General features: G+C 50.4%; 1 protein-coding gene across 1 annotated transcript in view; it reads left to right on the top strand.

Moving 5' to 3' along the window:
* LOC119964167 (homeodomain-interacting protein kinase 4-like) overlaps nucleotides 1–8,302 on the top strand; it is a 44,399-nt gene extending 36,097 nt beyond the window's left edge. Inside the window, exons 5-6 of the mRNA XM_038793459.1 lie at nucleotides 5,127–5,223; nucleotides 7,977–8,302. Of these exons, the coding sequence (XP_038649387.1) occupies nucleotides 5,127–5,223; nucleotides 7,977–8,015 (136 nt within the window). The 3' untranslated portion in view covers nucleotides 8,016–8,302. The remainder of the gene's footprint in view (nucleotides 1–5,126; nucleotides 5,224–7,976) is intronic.
* The last annotated feature ends 7,156 nt before the right edge of the window (nucleotides 8,303–15,458 follow it).

Consider the following 15,458-nt stretch of genomic DNA (forward strand, 5'->3'; position numbering starts at 1 on the left):
GGCAGGCAGGGACCAGGGGGGCCCGGAGAGGCGAGGCGGTCGGGCGCCGGAGCCCGGGGGCGGGGGGGAGAAACGTGCGCGGCGGGCAGGCAGAGGCCTGGAGGGGCCGGGGAGGTGCGCATGTCGGCCGGCGGGGCGCGAGTCGGGAGCGGCTGGAGGGGCCCTGGAGGAGAGAGAGAGGCACACAGGCCGTTTGCAGAGGCCTGGGGGAGGGGGGAAGAGTGCTGTGCAGCTTCCAGAAGCGCTGCAGCCAGCGATTTGGCCTGGCAGACCGTGGAGTAGTGGCCCTTCTTCCCGCAGCTCTTACAGAGGGCGGAGCAGGCTGGGCAGCGCGAGCGAGGGTGCTTAGCGTACCCACAAAAGTAGCAGCGGGGCCCCGCGGATTTATCGGGGCGCCCCGCGGCACAAGCCTGAGGGAGGCCGGGAGCGGTGGGTAGCTGGTGGGAAGCATGCCAGGAGGCGGCCTGGCCAGGGTCATAGGTGCGAGCGCTTTGATCTGCGGCCTCCAGGGAGGCGGAGAGAGTCAGTGTCTCCGTTAAACTGAGTTCGTCTCTTTCCAGCATTCGCTGGCGGATCACGGGGGACAACATCCCAGCCACGTAAGCGTCTCTGACGAGTAGCTCCATGTGCTCTGTAGCGGACACCGCTTCACAGGCGCAACCTCTCCCCAGGGCACAGAGGGCCCGGGCGTATTGGTCTAGAGACTCACCGGGGACCTGCTTTCTGGTGGCCAGCAGATGTCGAGCGAATACCCTGTTGATCGGTTTGAGGAATTGTCCTTTTAGCTTCCGTATAGCGTCGTCATAATCTGTTTCGTCTTGGATTATTGAGTAAGCGGCAATACCCACGCTGGAGTGGAGGACGTGCAGCTTCTGTGCCCCGGTGGGGGGGGTGGTTGTAGATGCCAGGAACCCTTCGAGGCAAGTCAGCCAGAGTTTGAAAAGTTCTGTAGAGTTCGGAGTTTGCGGGCTGATGCGGAGGCATTCGGGCTTGATGCGGAACTCCATCTTCAAAGTTGTAGTTAATTAAATTGATGCACCATCGATTGCACGCGAGGCGAGTGATTTACCAATGTCAGGCTTTAATTAACTAGAACACAGCCTGGCGATCGTCTACAGTGGAAAGGAACGATCGTCAGGCTTCTGAGCATTTATACCTCGTTGATAGAGGCGTGGTTAACTCAGCCTCTTGGCCAATCGGTCGAGAGGCACATGACCGACCAGGGCCAATGGTAAGCCGACGTTCTGGCCCAATGGCAGACGAGTATGCAGATCATATCATCACATCCCTGCCCTGTGTGTGGGTGTCCTGTCTGTCCGTACCCTGTGTGTGGGTGTCCTGTCTGTCCGTACCCTGTGTGTGGGTTTCCTGTCTGTCCGTACCCTGTGTGTGGGTGTCCTGTCTGTCCCTCCCCTGTGTGTGGGTGTCCTGTCTGTCCGCCCCCTGTGTGTGGGTGTCCTGCCTGTCCGTCCCCTGTGTGCTGGTGTCCTGCGTTGGTGTGTCCTATCTGTCCGTGTCCTTGCTGTAGGTCCCTTTTTTCTCCGTCCCCTGTGCTGTGACGTCGTGACTCGACTGGGCTGGAGGGCTGTTGGTGTGGCTGCCCTCCCCATCGCTGGATGTGTCCCTGGGCTGTTGCCGCCCTGGCACTGGCTGGGGTGGGCTATGCCTGATGGGCCGGGTCGCTCTCTGGGCTGTTGCCGCTCTGCCACTGGCTGGGGGTGGGCTATGCCTGATGGGCCGGGTCGCTCTCTGGGCTGTTGCCGCCCTGGCACTGGCTGGGGGTGGGCTATGCCTGATGGGCCGGGTCGCTCTCTGGGCTGTTGACGCCCTGCCACTGGAGGGGGACGGGCTGCATCTGCTGGGCTGGGTCGATCAGCGTGTGATCCTGCAAGACATAATACAGCATGCATGGTTAGACACGCAGATGGGGCTGAAGGGGTGGGCCGAGGGGGTGGGGGAAGGGGTGAGGGGGTGAGGGAAGGGATGGGGGGGAGGAGCTGGGGGAAGGGGTGGGGACGAGGTGGGGGAACAGGTGGGGGGAGGAGATGGGGAACGGGTGGGGGGCGGAGGTGGGGGAACGGGTAGGGGAGGAGGTGGGGGAGGGGTGGGGGGGAGGTGGGGGAAGGGTTGGGAGGAGGAGGTGGGGGAAGGGGGGGAGGAGAAGGGGAGGGGGTGGGGGAGGAGGTGGGGGAAGGGTTGGGTGGAGGAGGTGGGGAAGAGGTGGGGGGAGGAGGTGGGGGAAGGGGTGGGGGAGGAGGTGGGGGAAGGGGTGGGGGAGGAGGTGGGGGAAGGGGTGGGGGAGGAGGTGGGGGAAGTGTTGGGAGGAGGAGGTGGGGGAAGGGGGGGGAGGAGGTGGGGGAGGGGGGTGGGGGGAGGAGGTAGGGCCAGGCAGGGGGATCTCACTTGGTGGTGCGCCCGAGATCTCGGCCTCGGCAACCTCCCAGTCCTCAGGTCCGCCTGCAATGTCCAGTGTCCTCTGTTCATGCACGGTGAGGGGGCGCAATTCCGGTGGACTCCCTCCAATCCTGGTACGCTCCCAGTTGTTATGGGCGCGCTTCTCCTGGGAGGGGCCACAAAAAGATCAGCAGTCTTGGGCGGACAGATAAATGCAGCCCAGCGGTTGGGTCTATGTTCGTATTGGTTCACATGCCCTCCTGCCAATGCAGCTGGCATGGGTGGGTGCAGCCATGTGGGTCACGGCTGGGGTTGTACCGCCCCCCCCCCCCCCCCCCCCCATGTGGAGGGGGGCGATGCCACAAGTGTGGAAGGGTTGGGGGGTTGGTGCCATGGGTACAGTGCTGGGTACTCACCCTGGCTGCCCTGACTAGGTCGTTGAGATTTTTGTGGCTCCGGCTGCTTGTCCTGGGCTGGCCCCACCTCCTCCCCCCCCACCCCCTCCCCCACCTCCTCCCCACCTTCCCCCATCTCCTCCTCCCAACCCTTCCCCCGCCTCCTACGGCGCTGACTGCTTCGTCCACCTCCCTCCACAGACGGCGGGCGGTGTTGACTGCGACCCTGCAGCCCTGTCCAGGGTATAGGGCCCCCCCCCCCGCTCCACGGCGTCCAGGACGTCTCCATATCCCAGTCCTGGAACCTCGGCGCTGCACGGCGGACGGCCATCTTGCAGCGTCGGCCTGTGTGTGTGCGGGTGTCGTCTATTTGACTGTGACGCGGCTAACGATGATTACGCTGCGTATGTCTGTGACGCCATTCTGGGCCGCACCGTCGCACTTCTTGTGACACCCGTGCTAGCCCCTTCTGTTGCACAGAATAGGCGCACTTTTTTACCTGTCGAAGCCGGCGTGGATCGCTCCGGTTTTTACGCCGCTGTCAACACTTGGCCAGGATATCGGAGAATCCCGGCCCTTGTCTGTGGAACTGGAGGGTTCAACACCAGTTTTCTGTGTGAGCCTGACACTTTGCCAAATTCTGGTAAGATTCCCCCCTATGTTTCCTCTGGTGGGAGAATTTTGAACTGGGGGCTCACTGTTTAAAAATAAGGGGTCACCCATTTAAGACAGAGTTGAAGAAAAAAATATTTCCCTGAGAGGGTTGTGAGTCTTTGGAACTTTCTTACTCAAACGTTGGTTGAGGCAGAGTTTTAATTATCTTTAAGGCAGAAGAAGATAGATTCTAGACAAGCAAGAGGTGAAAAGTTTTTTGTGGTGGGCAAGAATCTGGGGCGCAAATCTCCGCAAATGCGGCGAGCCGTAAAGGCTGCCGTGAAACTGGCCGTGTTTCACGGCAGCCTCCGCGCCCCCTCCCGGGACCCGATTCTCCCCCCCCCCGGGCGGGGTTAGCAGCGCGGCCCCGTGAAGCATGGCATCGCGGGCCGTCATGCCCCTCAGCCGCCCCACGGACTGATCCTGCGGGGCGGCAGAGGAACAAAGAGTGCGCGGGTATCGGACCCGCTGCCCGCGATCGGTGCCCACCGATCGCAGGCCCATGCCACCCTTGGCATGGCCGTGGTGCAGCCATGCCAATCGGTGCCATGGTTGTCCGGGACGGCACTTTGCGGCCGTTTTCACGAACGGTGAGAGCAGGTGTGTTTGCGTTCGTGAAAACGGCCGTAAATGCCTGGGAACTCGGCCCATCGGCCTGGGGAGAATCGCTGTTCGTCGTAAAAAACGGCGAGCAGCGATTCGTGTCGTGGGGCGGCCGTGGGGAGGGGGGGGGGGAGAATAGCGGGAGGTCAGGAAAAATGTCGGGAAGGCCCTCCCGCTATTCTCCGACCTGTCGTGGGCAGCGGAGAATAGCGCCCGTGGTTTTGAGGTTAAAATTAGATCAGTGTTCATCTTATTGAATAGCGGAGCAGGCTCAATGGGCCAATTGGCCTACTTCTGCTCCCAAGTCATATGTTTTTGTGTTCATATGACCAGCTAAAGCCATTGCGGGTGGACCAAATGTGAATAAGGAGCCAGGATACACCAGAATGTTCTCCTGACTCATATACATGGCCTCAATTGTCATTTCTCCAATGCTGTTACTTCTGAAACCCTACTGACAACCAATCTTCCCAGCCTGAGCTACAAACTCCCTTCTGCTCTTTCCACCTCCCCCCAACAAACCTTGACTTCAAATTCCAATTCCAACCTCTGCAATCCCCAACATGGACCCCCAGGATATCCAGCTCAAGGGCGGCCTCTGCGTTCTCTCGGAATCCCCATCCATGGCTCTGCATTCCCTGACCCCAAACTGTTCCTGGGGCTGACCTGACAATCTCTAGCCCTTGTGGGTCACTCACTGTCACATTCGCAGCAAGGTGATTTTGGACTACTCTTCGCCAGCAGGTTGTGGCTTCATGCCAGCAACATTGTAAGATGTATGAATGTCGGGAAAGCTATAGACTTCACCAACCCCTCACAATCTCCTTCCTATTCCCTCCTCCATAATGCCCAAAAATAGTGACACCTGAATTTGGGGCCATGCAATTTATACGAGATGGTACTTATTTGCATTGTGTCTGATGTTGTTTTTGTGTAAGTGTGATTTCCTCAGTGCCAGCTTCTTGATATACTACCAACCCAAGGAGCTGGATAAAAGGATAGAATTCTGGCAAACCTATATCATGTGGGAATGACATGAAGAGTTATGTCTTTGATCAGTTTTTTATTGCTTTTCTTTAGCGCTGACAAAACACAATGTGAAATACAGACTCTGAAAGATTTCAATGGGAAGAAAATCGTTGGAAAGCATTTTCTAAAACAGAAGAACCAAAAGATGGTGAGAGAGTTTTAACTGGCTGAAGCACTTCTGCAGTTAATATTATTGATGGCCTTTGAACATGGTACCTTTTAAGAAAATAATTTCCAAGTGACTGAACCACAGTTATAGTTCAAGCAGTGTGAGCCTGGGCTCAGTGACACAATGCTCTCATCACGGATGCATTTAAAAGATTTCACAGAAAATTTCATAGAATCCCTACAGTGCAGATGGAGGTCATTCAGCCCATCGAGTTTGTGCCAACCGTCCGAAAGAGCATGCTGCCTAGGCCCAATCCGCTGCCTCATCCCCATAGCCCCACGTAACCGTTGGACATTAAGGAACAATTTAACATGGCCAATCAACCTAAACTACACATCTTGGGACTGATCCCATGCCTTTATTCAAAGAGCAGGGGAGTTATTGACATTGAATTTTGAAATTGACCCTCTAGCTTACTTCATGTCAATGGAATTGTCATTAAGTATTCTCAGTAAACCTCATTCTGCAGTGGTTCACAAGCCTATTAAAGAATTACGAAGTTAGATCATTTGATCAATGACTGAACTCGTATATTAGTCAAGGGTAGAAACATAGAATCACAACAGTACAGAAGGAGGCCATTCGGCCCATCGAGTCTATACCGACCCTCTGATAGAGCACCCTACCTAGGCACATGACCCCCACCCGATCCCCGTACCCCAGTAACCCCACCTAACCTTTTGGACACTAAGGGGCAATTTATCATGCCCAACCACCTAACCTGCACACCATTGTACTGTGGGAGGAAACCAGAGCACCTGGAGGAAACCCGCAGGCACAGGGCGAATGTGCAAACTCCAGAGTCACCCAAGGCTGGAATTGATCCTGGGTCCCTGACGCTGTGAGGCATAGTGCTGCCCATATGCGCATTTTCACGTTAGCAAATGGAATCTCTGATTGAACTTTTGATGCAGTTGACATTTACACTTGAACATTTTGGTGACATTGCAGTTGTTGCTCTCAGTTTGCTCATTGTTGGATGTTACTCTAGTTGGGCAGAGATGCTTTCCAATGGGTAAGAGTGGAAACCAACAAGAATTCTGGGTGTGATTTAACAGGATAAAAACAGAGTACCGTTTTGGGCGCTTTTAGCGTGGTGTTTCTTGATGCCTGCAGTGCTGAGGAAGACCCCGCTATTTAATGACACTTTGCCTTTATTTTGGCCTCCGCCGGAAATGCCCCACCGAGGCTGCACTGACATCATTTCTTGCACTGACGGGTTCAGTTCACCAGTGCAGGATCGGCGCACCATTTTTAAATGCCGCCCTGATCTTTTGATCCCCTTCAGCCACCCCACCACAGCCTCTGGATCTCCGTACAGCACCTTTTACGGGCTGCTCGAGCCTCCCCCTCATCTTACCTCTTGAACAAGGCACCTTGGGCCTGACCTCTGGCATCAACAACCTGGCACCTGGGCAGGTTGTCACCCTGGCAGTACCAACTGGGTGCCCCGACAGTGCCAGGGTGACACTGCCAGCGTGCCTGAGTTGAAATGCCAAGGTGTCAGCCAAGCAGTGTTAAGATGCCCAAGTGTCAGAGGGAAAACCAGGGTACCACCCTGCCCAGAGGCTGACCACCCGGGGTTCTCTAATTGTCTGGGGGAGACCCCGCCCCAGCTGCCTTTATGCCTGGTCCATGTTTGTGGAGACCAGTGTTAAACGGCGCCCTGGTGAGGTCTCCCAGGCGTGGCCATTAGTTCCCAGGCCTTGGAAGAATCTGGCGCAGACATATTTAAATGAGCCTAATTGCTCACGTAAATATGCTGGGCGATATCCAGATCGCGACGTCTCACGAGATTCCGTCAAATCTCGTGAGACGCTTCGAGAGTCGGGCGCGACGAGACCATTAAATCACGCCCTCTATCTTTGTTCGAGAAGTGTCCCTTTGGTCCCATCCAAATTAGCCTGGCAACACATGGAAAAGCAAAATGCTGCAGCTGCTGGAAACCAGAAATACAAAGCCGACAAATGCCGGAATTACTCAGCAGGTCAGGCAGCATCTATAGGTAGAAAAACAGAGTTAGCAATGCCCAACAGTCATCAACCCGAAACACTGGCCAAACGTTTCCCGCCGGCAGACCCTGCTGATTCTGCCGATGGCGCCCGCAACAGTGCATTTCCCAGCGACGGAGAGTGTGGGCGGGCACACAAATCCCCTTCGACATTGGTGGGGCTGGATGATCCTGCTGCCTCCGAATAGCGGGCCACCTCTGCTGCTGGAAAATATGTTGGGGGTGAGTGGAGGTGTGTGGATATTCCACCCAACCTTTCCCTCTCCATAGATACTATTTCCAGCATTTTCTATTTTTATTTCAGAACATTGGTTCGGTGAGGCCTCTGAACATGCCGCTCTCAATTTAGACACAGCGCAGGAACCAATAAAGCTAAAAAGGCCTCCTACAATAGCTAAGACATTAAAGTAAGAAGTATTACATCACCAGGTTAAGTCCAACAGGTTTGTTGCGAATCACTAGCTTTCAGAGCGCAGCTCCTTCTTCATTCACCTGAGGAAGGAGCTGTCTCCAAAAGCTAGTGCTTTAAACGAGCCTGTTGGACTTTAACCTGGTGATGTAAGACTTCTTACTCTGCTCACCCCAGTCCAACGCTGGCATCTCCACGTCATAAGAAGTTAAAGGCACACCAGTGATGTTCGTAAACGTTGTGGCATTGAATTAAACATTGTGATTCATTTTAAAATGATGGAATAATCTCTACTATCATTTCGTAACACAGGGAACTTTATACCCAGGAAAAACAATAACTGGAAGTTAGAACAAGAGGAGACCACCCCTACGCTGGGTCCAGCTATGAAGGGCTGCTGCCGTTAGAGTATTAGGAGGACGTACTGTTAAACTAATCATTCGTATCCTGAGGAACTTGGTTTCTGTATTTTCATTTCAAAAGCCATGGTCTCTGAGCTTTTTAAAAAGAGCTGAAGAAGTTTCATTTTTTTATATAAAAAGTAATCCTTTTCTATTGCAATAAGATTTTTAATGACTATGTATATGTATGTGTGTTGGTCATGCTGTTGGTGACATACCTAGAAATAAATCAGTTAGCATCTCCATTGTTCTCTGGACGTGGTCACCTTATTTTCACTGCTCCCTGATAATATCGGTTGTTCTTTTTCAGTGTGTGGGTCGACACATGTCTTAGTAACAGCACAATCCAATGCAAGAACGATGGGGTAAGCCTTTGCCATTACCCCTTTAGACATTAACCTTGTTAGGGTGATGCAGAGAGACCAGATTCTGCTGGGTTCTTTAGCAATCATACCACTAACCCGACCCAATTTCTTCGCCACAATCTGCCCAGACAATGTTTCATTTCTAAGCGGCAAAGATTAACATTCAACACGTTTGATTTGCCCTGGCATCTCCGTTTGGAATTTTCTGACCGTGAGGTATATATGAGACATTCAAAAAACTTTGTCAAGCTGAATGTTTAGCCGCAAGTGCCATCCTAATTCGTTGTTAATTTTACCCCATTTCTCCAATGTGGCTTAAATGAATAGTCTCAATAAATTGGAGCTATAGCAGCTATGCTCTGTGGTAGCAAGTCAAACAAATCAGATCATTGGATGTACTAAATGGTTAAAACTCAGCCATACTGAGGTAATCCTGCCATTTATAAATTGTTGTTGGAACACTCTGGATACTGTGCCCAATTCTGGTCATCACAGTACAATTAGGATAATACAGCCTTGTGAAAGGAAATGGAAGAATGTGACTAGAATGATTGAGGGGATGGGGCGGGATTGGATTATGAAGAAGTTATGTAAACTCGACCTGTTTCCACAATAAAAGAGATGGTTGAGAGGTGATATGATTGTGTTTAGGACTCTAAAGGGACAAGCCAATATAGACCACGACAAACTATTTCACCTTGTCCTAAATAATGGAATCAAAAGAAATGGCCTACGTTTGAAGATGAATAAATTCTCAACTAATCTACAGAAACGATATAGGCGGGATTTTTCTGTCACTATTTGAATGGATTCCTCTACCCTGCACAAATAAAAATACATGTGATGACATTGTGTCAGAAATCCAACTCCATTATATCAGTCTCCGATATTATGGAGGGCAAGCGGGGGCAGAAATCAGAAGCAATTGAGACCCAATTGTGTCTAGTTTTACTTTACCTGTTCTATCTCTCGGTCAGTGGATGGGAAAATGTTTGGGAGTGCTTTTATCCCAAATATGAAGAGGCAACACAGAAACAGAAGAACAGCCAATGGGGCCATTGCTGTAGGTAGCAGCAGAGCCTCCAGGTAAAGATGGCAGTGTTTAGATGTGTTTTGAATTCATTTGAGCCTGCCATAAAACATGGAGAGAGATTTAGAGGACAGGGGATGTTTAAATTGGAAGACATGAGTGCCTCCCTGTTCACAGCATAATCCCTCCCCAGCCTACATTCCCGATTGGGCACAAAGCCTTCTCTTCATACTGTTAATTGCCACCTTCTCGCCTGGCAGCTGCTAATTGGCTGTCTGATGTTTAATCAATTAGCTGAGACAATGGGAACGAGCGGATCACTCACTCCACATTCCATTTCCCTTACCCCTGTCAGGATGATAGAAAAAACCTGGAAGTCATACATGGAAATAATGGACTTTAAAAGTTGTATAATTAAATGGGCTCAGACACCAAGGGTGGCTGATGAATGCCCCATTAGCCACTGACTGGACTGGCTGCAGCGGGTTGCTGCAGAGCAATAGAGCAGCTGTGCATCCAAACAATCCAAGGTACTTGTGAGACTGATTGCCATCTCTGGAAGATGAGGGGACATAAAGACTAGCTCATCTCAAGGTCCCTGCCTATAATGGCTGAGACAGACGAGTACATGTGGGCAGCACGGTAGCACTACGGCTTCACAGCACTAGGGTCCCAGGTTTGATTCCCGGCTTGGGTCACTGTCTGTGTGGAGTCTGCATGCTCTCCCTGTGTCTGCGTGGGTTTCCTCCGGGTGCTCCACTTTCCTCCCACAAGTCCTGAAAGATGTGCTGTTAGGTGAATTGGGCATTCTGAATTCTCCCTTGGTGTACCCGAACAGGTGTCGAAATGTGGCGACTGGGGGCTTTTCACAGTAACTTCATTGTTTTGTTAATGCAAGCCTACTTGTGACAATAAAGATACACAAAACCATACCAGTCCCTTGGAATACAGCTTTGGGAGTTGAAAGTCTGTTTGCTGGCCTGTCTGGGGAATGTTCTTCTGTGACTCTCACTCTCGGTCTGGCTGCTGGTTGGTTTGTGTGTGTGTGTGTGCTGAGAAACAACAGCTGGCACACACTGAGGATAATACGGTGCCCAAGACAGCGCCTACACAGGATAGCAGCTGGGAGAGAACAGAAATCATTATGGAACTACAGGGTACATTGAACCGAAGAGTCAACTATTGGTCAGCAAAAGCCAACTACACTGAAAAAATCACATTGGCTAAAACACGTCATCCTGTACTCCTCGCACCTCAATCTAATCTTTCATTTATATTTATTTCTAATCCATGTGTATATAGATGCATGTGTTTTATCATCTCTCCTTACTTTTTTTAGTAGATACTCTGTATTAACTCAAGAAAGCCTGGTTAAATTGGCTCGTTTAGAAAAGGTTAGTATTATTAATATTCAACAGACCTATTGGGCCCGGAAAAGGTACCCAAGGGGAAAACAGCCTTTTTAGAAAAACTTTTTGTTGCTGCCAGCAGAGGGTGTGTTGAGTAAAGACACGGAGCCAGTCATTCCCCCTCACCCAGGTTTGAGACAGTTTGAGACTATCTCAGTCGGACCATGACAAATCGAGGGGTCTCGACCAGATCAGTAACTTTTGGGGAACCCCGACCTGGGGCTGGTCATAACAACCCACCAAAAACGTAAAATGCAGCCCAATATTGCGCTGAATGTGTGGTCAATCAGTGAGGGCAAGAGAGGAAGAAATTACTGTTGATTCATTCAAATGATACAGAAAACCGAAAATGACATTTTAGGATACAGTGTATGAATAATTTTGAGGAACGACATGTTACGTGGAGCGTGCAGAACAAGCAACTTTAGATCGATGATTCTTAAACTGCTCCATCGTTTTCCATGCATTATGTCTTACTCAGCTGTAGACTAATTGATATAGAGATTGATTGCAATGACTGGTCAGCAACTTTATTATCATTCTACATTGTGACACACAGTATGATAGAAGGTGAGCGAGGATCTTTTTATGCCGTGCAATTCACATGTTCTTGTGTTAGTGAAGTATACCCATCACCGTAGCCAGATATTGGAAGGGGGACTGGTTACCCATCTCCTCTGAATTTGAAGTCTTTATCCCACCATTAGCCTAATGTCACAATCTAAACTTCTTACTCCCACACTGGACTGAAAGATTGCAAATGTTGGAATTGGTGGAAAATCAAAATTATATTGTTGGACATCACTTTGGTCTGCAGCACTTATAATGTTGTGTTGACACTTCAATTCACTACATTTTCTAATTCTATTGTCAGAAATTTACATCACAAACTGTGCACTGTTGCAGCTGAGTTTAAACCCAGCTATTTACATAGAAAATAATGTATAATTATAGTTGTACTCGCCTCTTCTGAATCATAGAATTTACAGTGCAGAAGGAGGCTATCTGGCCCATCGGGTCTGCACCAGCCCATACAATGAGCACCCTACTGAAGCCTATCTACCCTATCCCCGTAACCCAGTAACACCCACTTAACCGTTTTTGGACACTAAGGGCAATTTAGCATGGCCAATCCACCTAACCCACACATCTTTGGACTGTGGGAGGAAACCAGAGCACCCAGAGGAAACCCACGCAGGCATGGGGAGAACGTGCAGACTCCGCACAGACAGTGACGCAGCCGGGAATCGAACCTGGGACCCTGGAGTTGCGAGGCAACTGTGCTAACCACAATGCTACCGTTATGCCCTATAAAATATCTTCCCTTGTTCCATATGCTATGGCTTAAGCTTTATTCAATACTTACATCAGTTGATAAATAGAATAATCAACAATCCTCTTTTAAACTTTCTTGCCAAGGAACACATTAGGCTAGTTTGGAAGAAAGCTCCTCAAGGCAGGAAAGCTCCAAGGTTTCTTTGCAACTTTCAAAATTGCTTAATTTGGTTAGCAAGACTTTCTGGCCACAGAAGGTGAGTTTGTGCCGTGACCAAACAGGCTGATCGTGAACTTGTAAATCCTTCCGAGATGCCTGTGGCAGACAGTAAGAGTGGGAGAGTTTCCTGATCAGCCAGATTGTGCGGTAGCTGGAGCACAACAGTATTCCCATGTTAAAAGACTGCACGCGTGAGATTTAACCGTGGGCTGTCTGGCAGGCATGATCTTCGCTTCGAGGCACCTCTAAAGAGAGAGAGAATTTGGTTAGCCAATACCCCAGAAAAATCACTGATGCAAGACTAAATATCATCGCAAACAAGCTTTCCTGTCAAAAATTGTCTGATTTACACAAGCAGAATACTGGGGAGACTGGAAATCGGAAATAAAAATGGAAGTGCTAGAATAAACAAGTCAGGCAGCATGCTGTGGGAATAAACAGAGTCAATGATTGAGTGAATATTTCTCAGAATTGAAGAAATGTTGAACTGTAAGAGTTTTTAAGCTGGTGGAGGAGGATGGGGGGCAGGAAGGACATAAAGGAAGCTCTGTGAAAGGGTGGCGGGAAGGAGAAGTTAACTAACGAAAGAGTTCATGGTGCAATAGCCAAAGAAAGCGATAATGGCTACAGTAAAGAAACAAAGGCTATGTTTAGATGAGGCTGCATAAAACCACCTAAATGCAACGGGAAGGGATAAAGAAAGGAACTAGACAAAACCGCGTCAGAAAAACAGCAACAAAAGTAGGAAAAAGAGCATTACGGAGGCAGAGGTTGTGGCCTAAAGTTGTTGAACTCGATGTTGAATCCAAAAGGTTGTAGAATGTTGAGTTGAAAAATGAGATGCTGTTCTTTGAGTTTGCACTGAGTTTCACTGGAACACTGGCACAGGCCATGGACAGAAAGGACAGAACGGGAGCAAGGTGGAGAATGAAAATAACAAGCGACAGAAAGCTGTAGGTCAGGATGGCAGACTGAGTGGAGACATTCCACAAAGTAGTCACCCAGTCTGTGTTTGGTCTCCCCAACGTAGAGGAGACCACATCGTAAAGTAAAACCATAGCAAAGTTAGGGCACAGAAAGAGACCATTCAGCCCATCTTGTCTGTTCCGACTGAAAAATAAAACAAACAACAGGCCGTCCATTCGAATCCCACTTTCCAGCACCTGGTCTGTAGCCTTCCAGGTTACAGCATGCTAGATGACAATCCAGGGACCTCAATGGTTGAGGGTTTCTGCTTCAACTACCAAACCAGATGTTTTGTACACTTCAATTAAGTAATCCTTAGCTTCCTCTGTTCTAAGGAAAACAACCCTAGCCTATCCAAACTCTCCTCATAGCTGCTAATTTTCAAGCCTTGGCAACATTCCTGTCAATCGACTTCTGGTGCGGTAGCATGAAGTAGCGGCCGCGTCTCGGACGATTCCCCATGCAGGCTCTGTCACTTTGGTCTTATCTGCCCAATCGGAGGAATTAAAAGAAACAGACTTGCCTGGCAGAGCAATCAGCTGGAAATCATACAATGTCGAAATTGACATCGAAGAAGGGCGGCAGGGTGAAGTTGCAGATGCCAAGCTTGAACAAGGAGGCATCAAAGATGGCGGAGCGAGCAGTCATGCTTATCACCCTCGACATGAAGGAAGGGGTGGTAGCCAGGGAACGAAAACATTTGGTGGCAAAATGGATGAACGCTTCAATTAAAGTGGTAACGCGCAGGCAGAGAAATTGAAAAACGTGGATGAGGACTTATCCCAGCACGAAGACAGGCTGGCGTCCTTGAAGGCTGAATTGGCGATTGTCTGATCTAGGAATAAGGGCCTCAAGGCGAAGATGGATAATTTAGAAAATAGGTCCAGGCACATGAACCCGAGGCTGGTGGGTCTACCTGGGGAGGTTGAGGGGGCACGGCCGACCGAATACTTTGCTGTGAAGTTCTCCCAATTGATGAGCGATGATGAGGTATTGGCTGCGCCAGAACTTGACACGGCACACAGGACCTTGAGGCAGAAACCGCAACTGAATCAGTCATTTGAGCAGTAATCATTCATCTTTACGGGCTTAGTAGTTTCTGAGGCGATGGAAGGGGTGGGGTGGGGGTGTTGTCTTTCCTCAGTTTGAGGCCTTTGTTTATTATGGGGATATATAGGCTTGGGGCATATATGAAGGTGATGGTTAAGGAATAGGGGGACCTGGGATGGGGTGGTCACCTTAATAGCGCTAAAATGTTTGCTTGTTAACAGAAGTCAAGTGGGGGTTGGGGCTGCGACTTATCGGGCCAGTTTGGTTAAGCTCGATGGGTCTGGGGTGTGTGTGTGGGGAAGGGGAGAGGGTTCGAAGAGACAATAGGCTTTCTTTTGATTGGGGGAGGGGGAGCGTAAACTGACACTGACAAGTTATCTTTTTCTGCTCCACCATTTAGGTGGGATGGGTCGCCATAGAATAGAATAGAACAGTACAGCACAGAACAGGCCCTTCGGCCCTCGATGTTGTGCCGAGCAATGATCACCCTACTTAAACCCACGTAACCCGTATACCCGTAACCCAACAATCCCCCCATTAACCTTACACTACGGGCAATTTAGCATGGCCAATCCACCTAACCCGCACATCTTTGGACTGTGGGAGGAAACCGGAGCACCCGGAGGAAACCCACGCACACACGGGGAGGACGTGCAGACTCCACACAGACAGTGACCCAGCCGGGAATCGAACCTGGGACCCTGGAGCTGTGAAGCATTGATGCTAACCACCATGCTACCGTGAGGCCATCTTAGGTGGGCCTGAGGCCTGGGAATCATCAGCAAAGCTATGACATTTTGCAATGGTATTGACTGACTCGAGGCTAGGGGGGTGGGGTAAGCGACCCCCAACATGGGTGGACACCTGGAATGTACGGGGCCTGGGGGGCCTCGTCAAAAGAGTGCGGATTCTGCTCATTTGAACATCTTGGGAGCCAATGTGACATTCCTCCAGGAGAGCTACATTCGCGAGTGAGATCAGGCATGGTTTTGGAAGGCTTCTATGAGCCAAATTTTCCACTCTCGATTTAATATCAGGGCCCAGGGGGTGGTGATCCTTGTTAATAATACGGTCCGGT

The sequence above is a fragment of the Scyliorhinus canicula genome, chromosome 4 (assembly GCF_902713615.1).
Source record: "Scyliorhinus canicula chromosome 4, sScyCan1.1, whole genome shotgun sequence".
Lineage (NCBI taxonomy): Eukaryota > Metazoa > Chordata > Chondrichthyes > Carcharhiniformes > Scyliorhinidae > Scyliorhinus > Scyliorhinus canicula.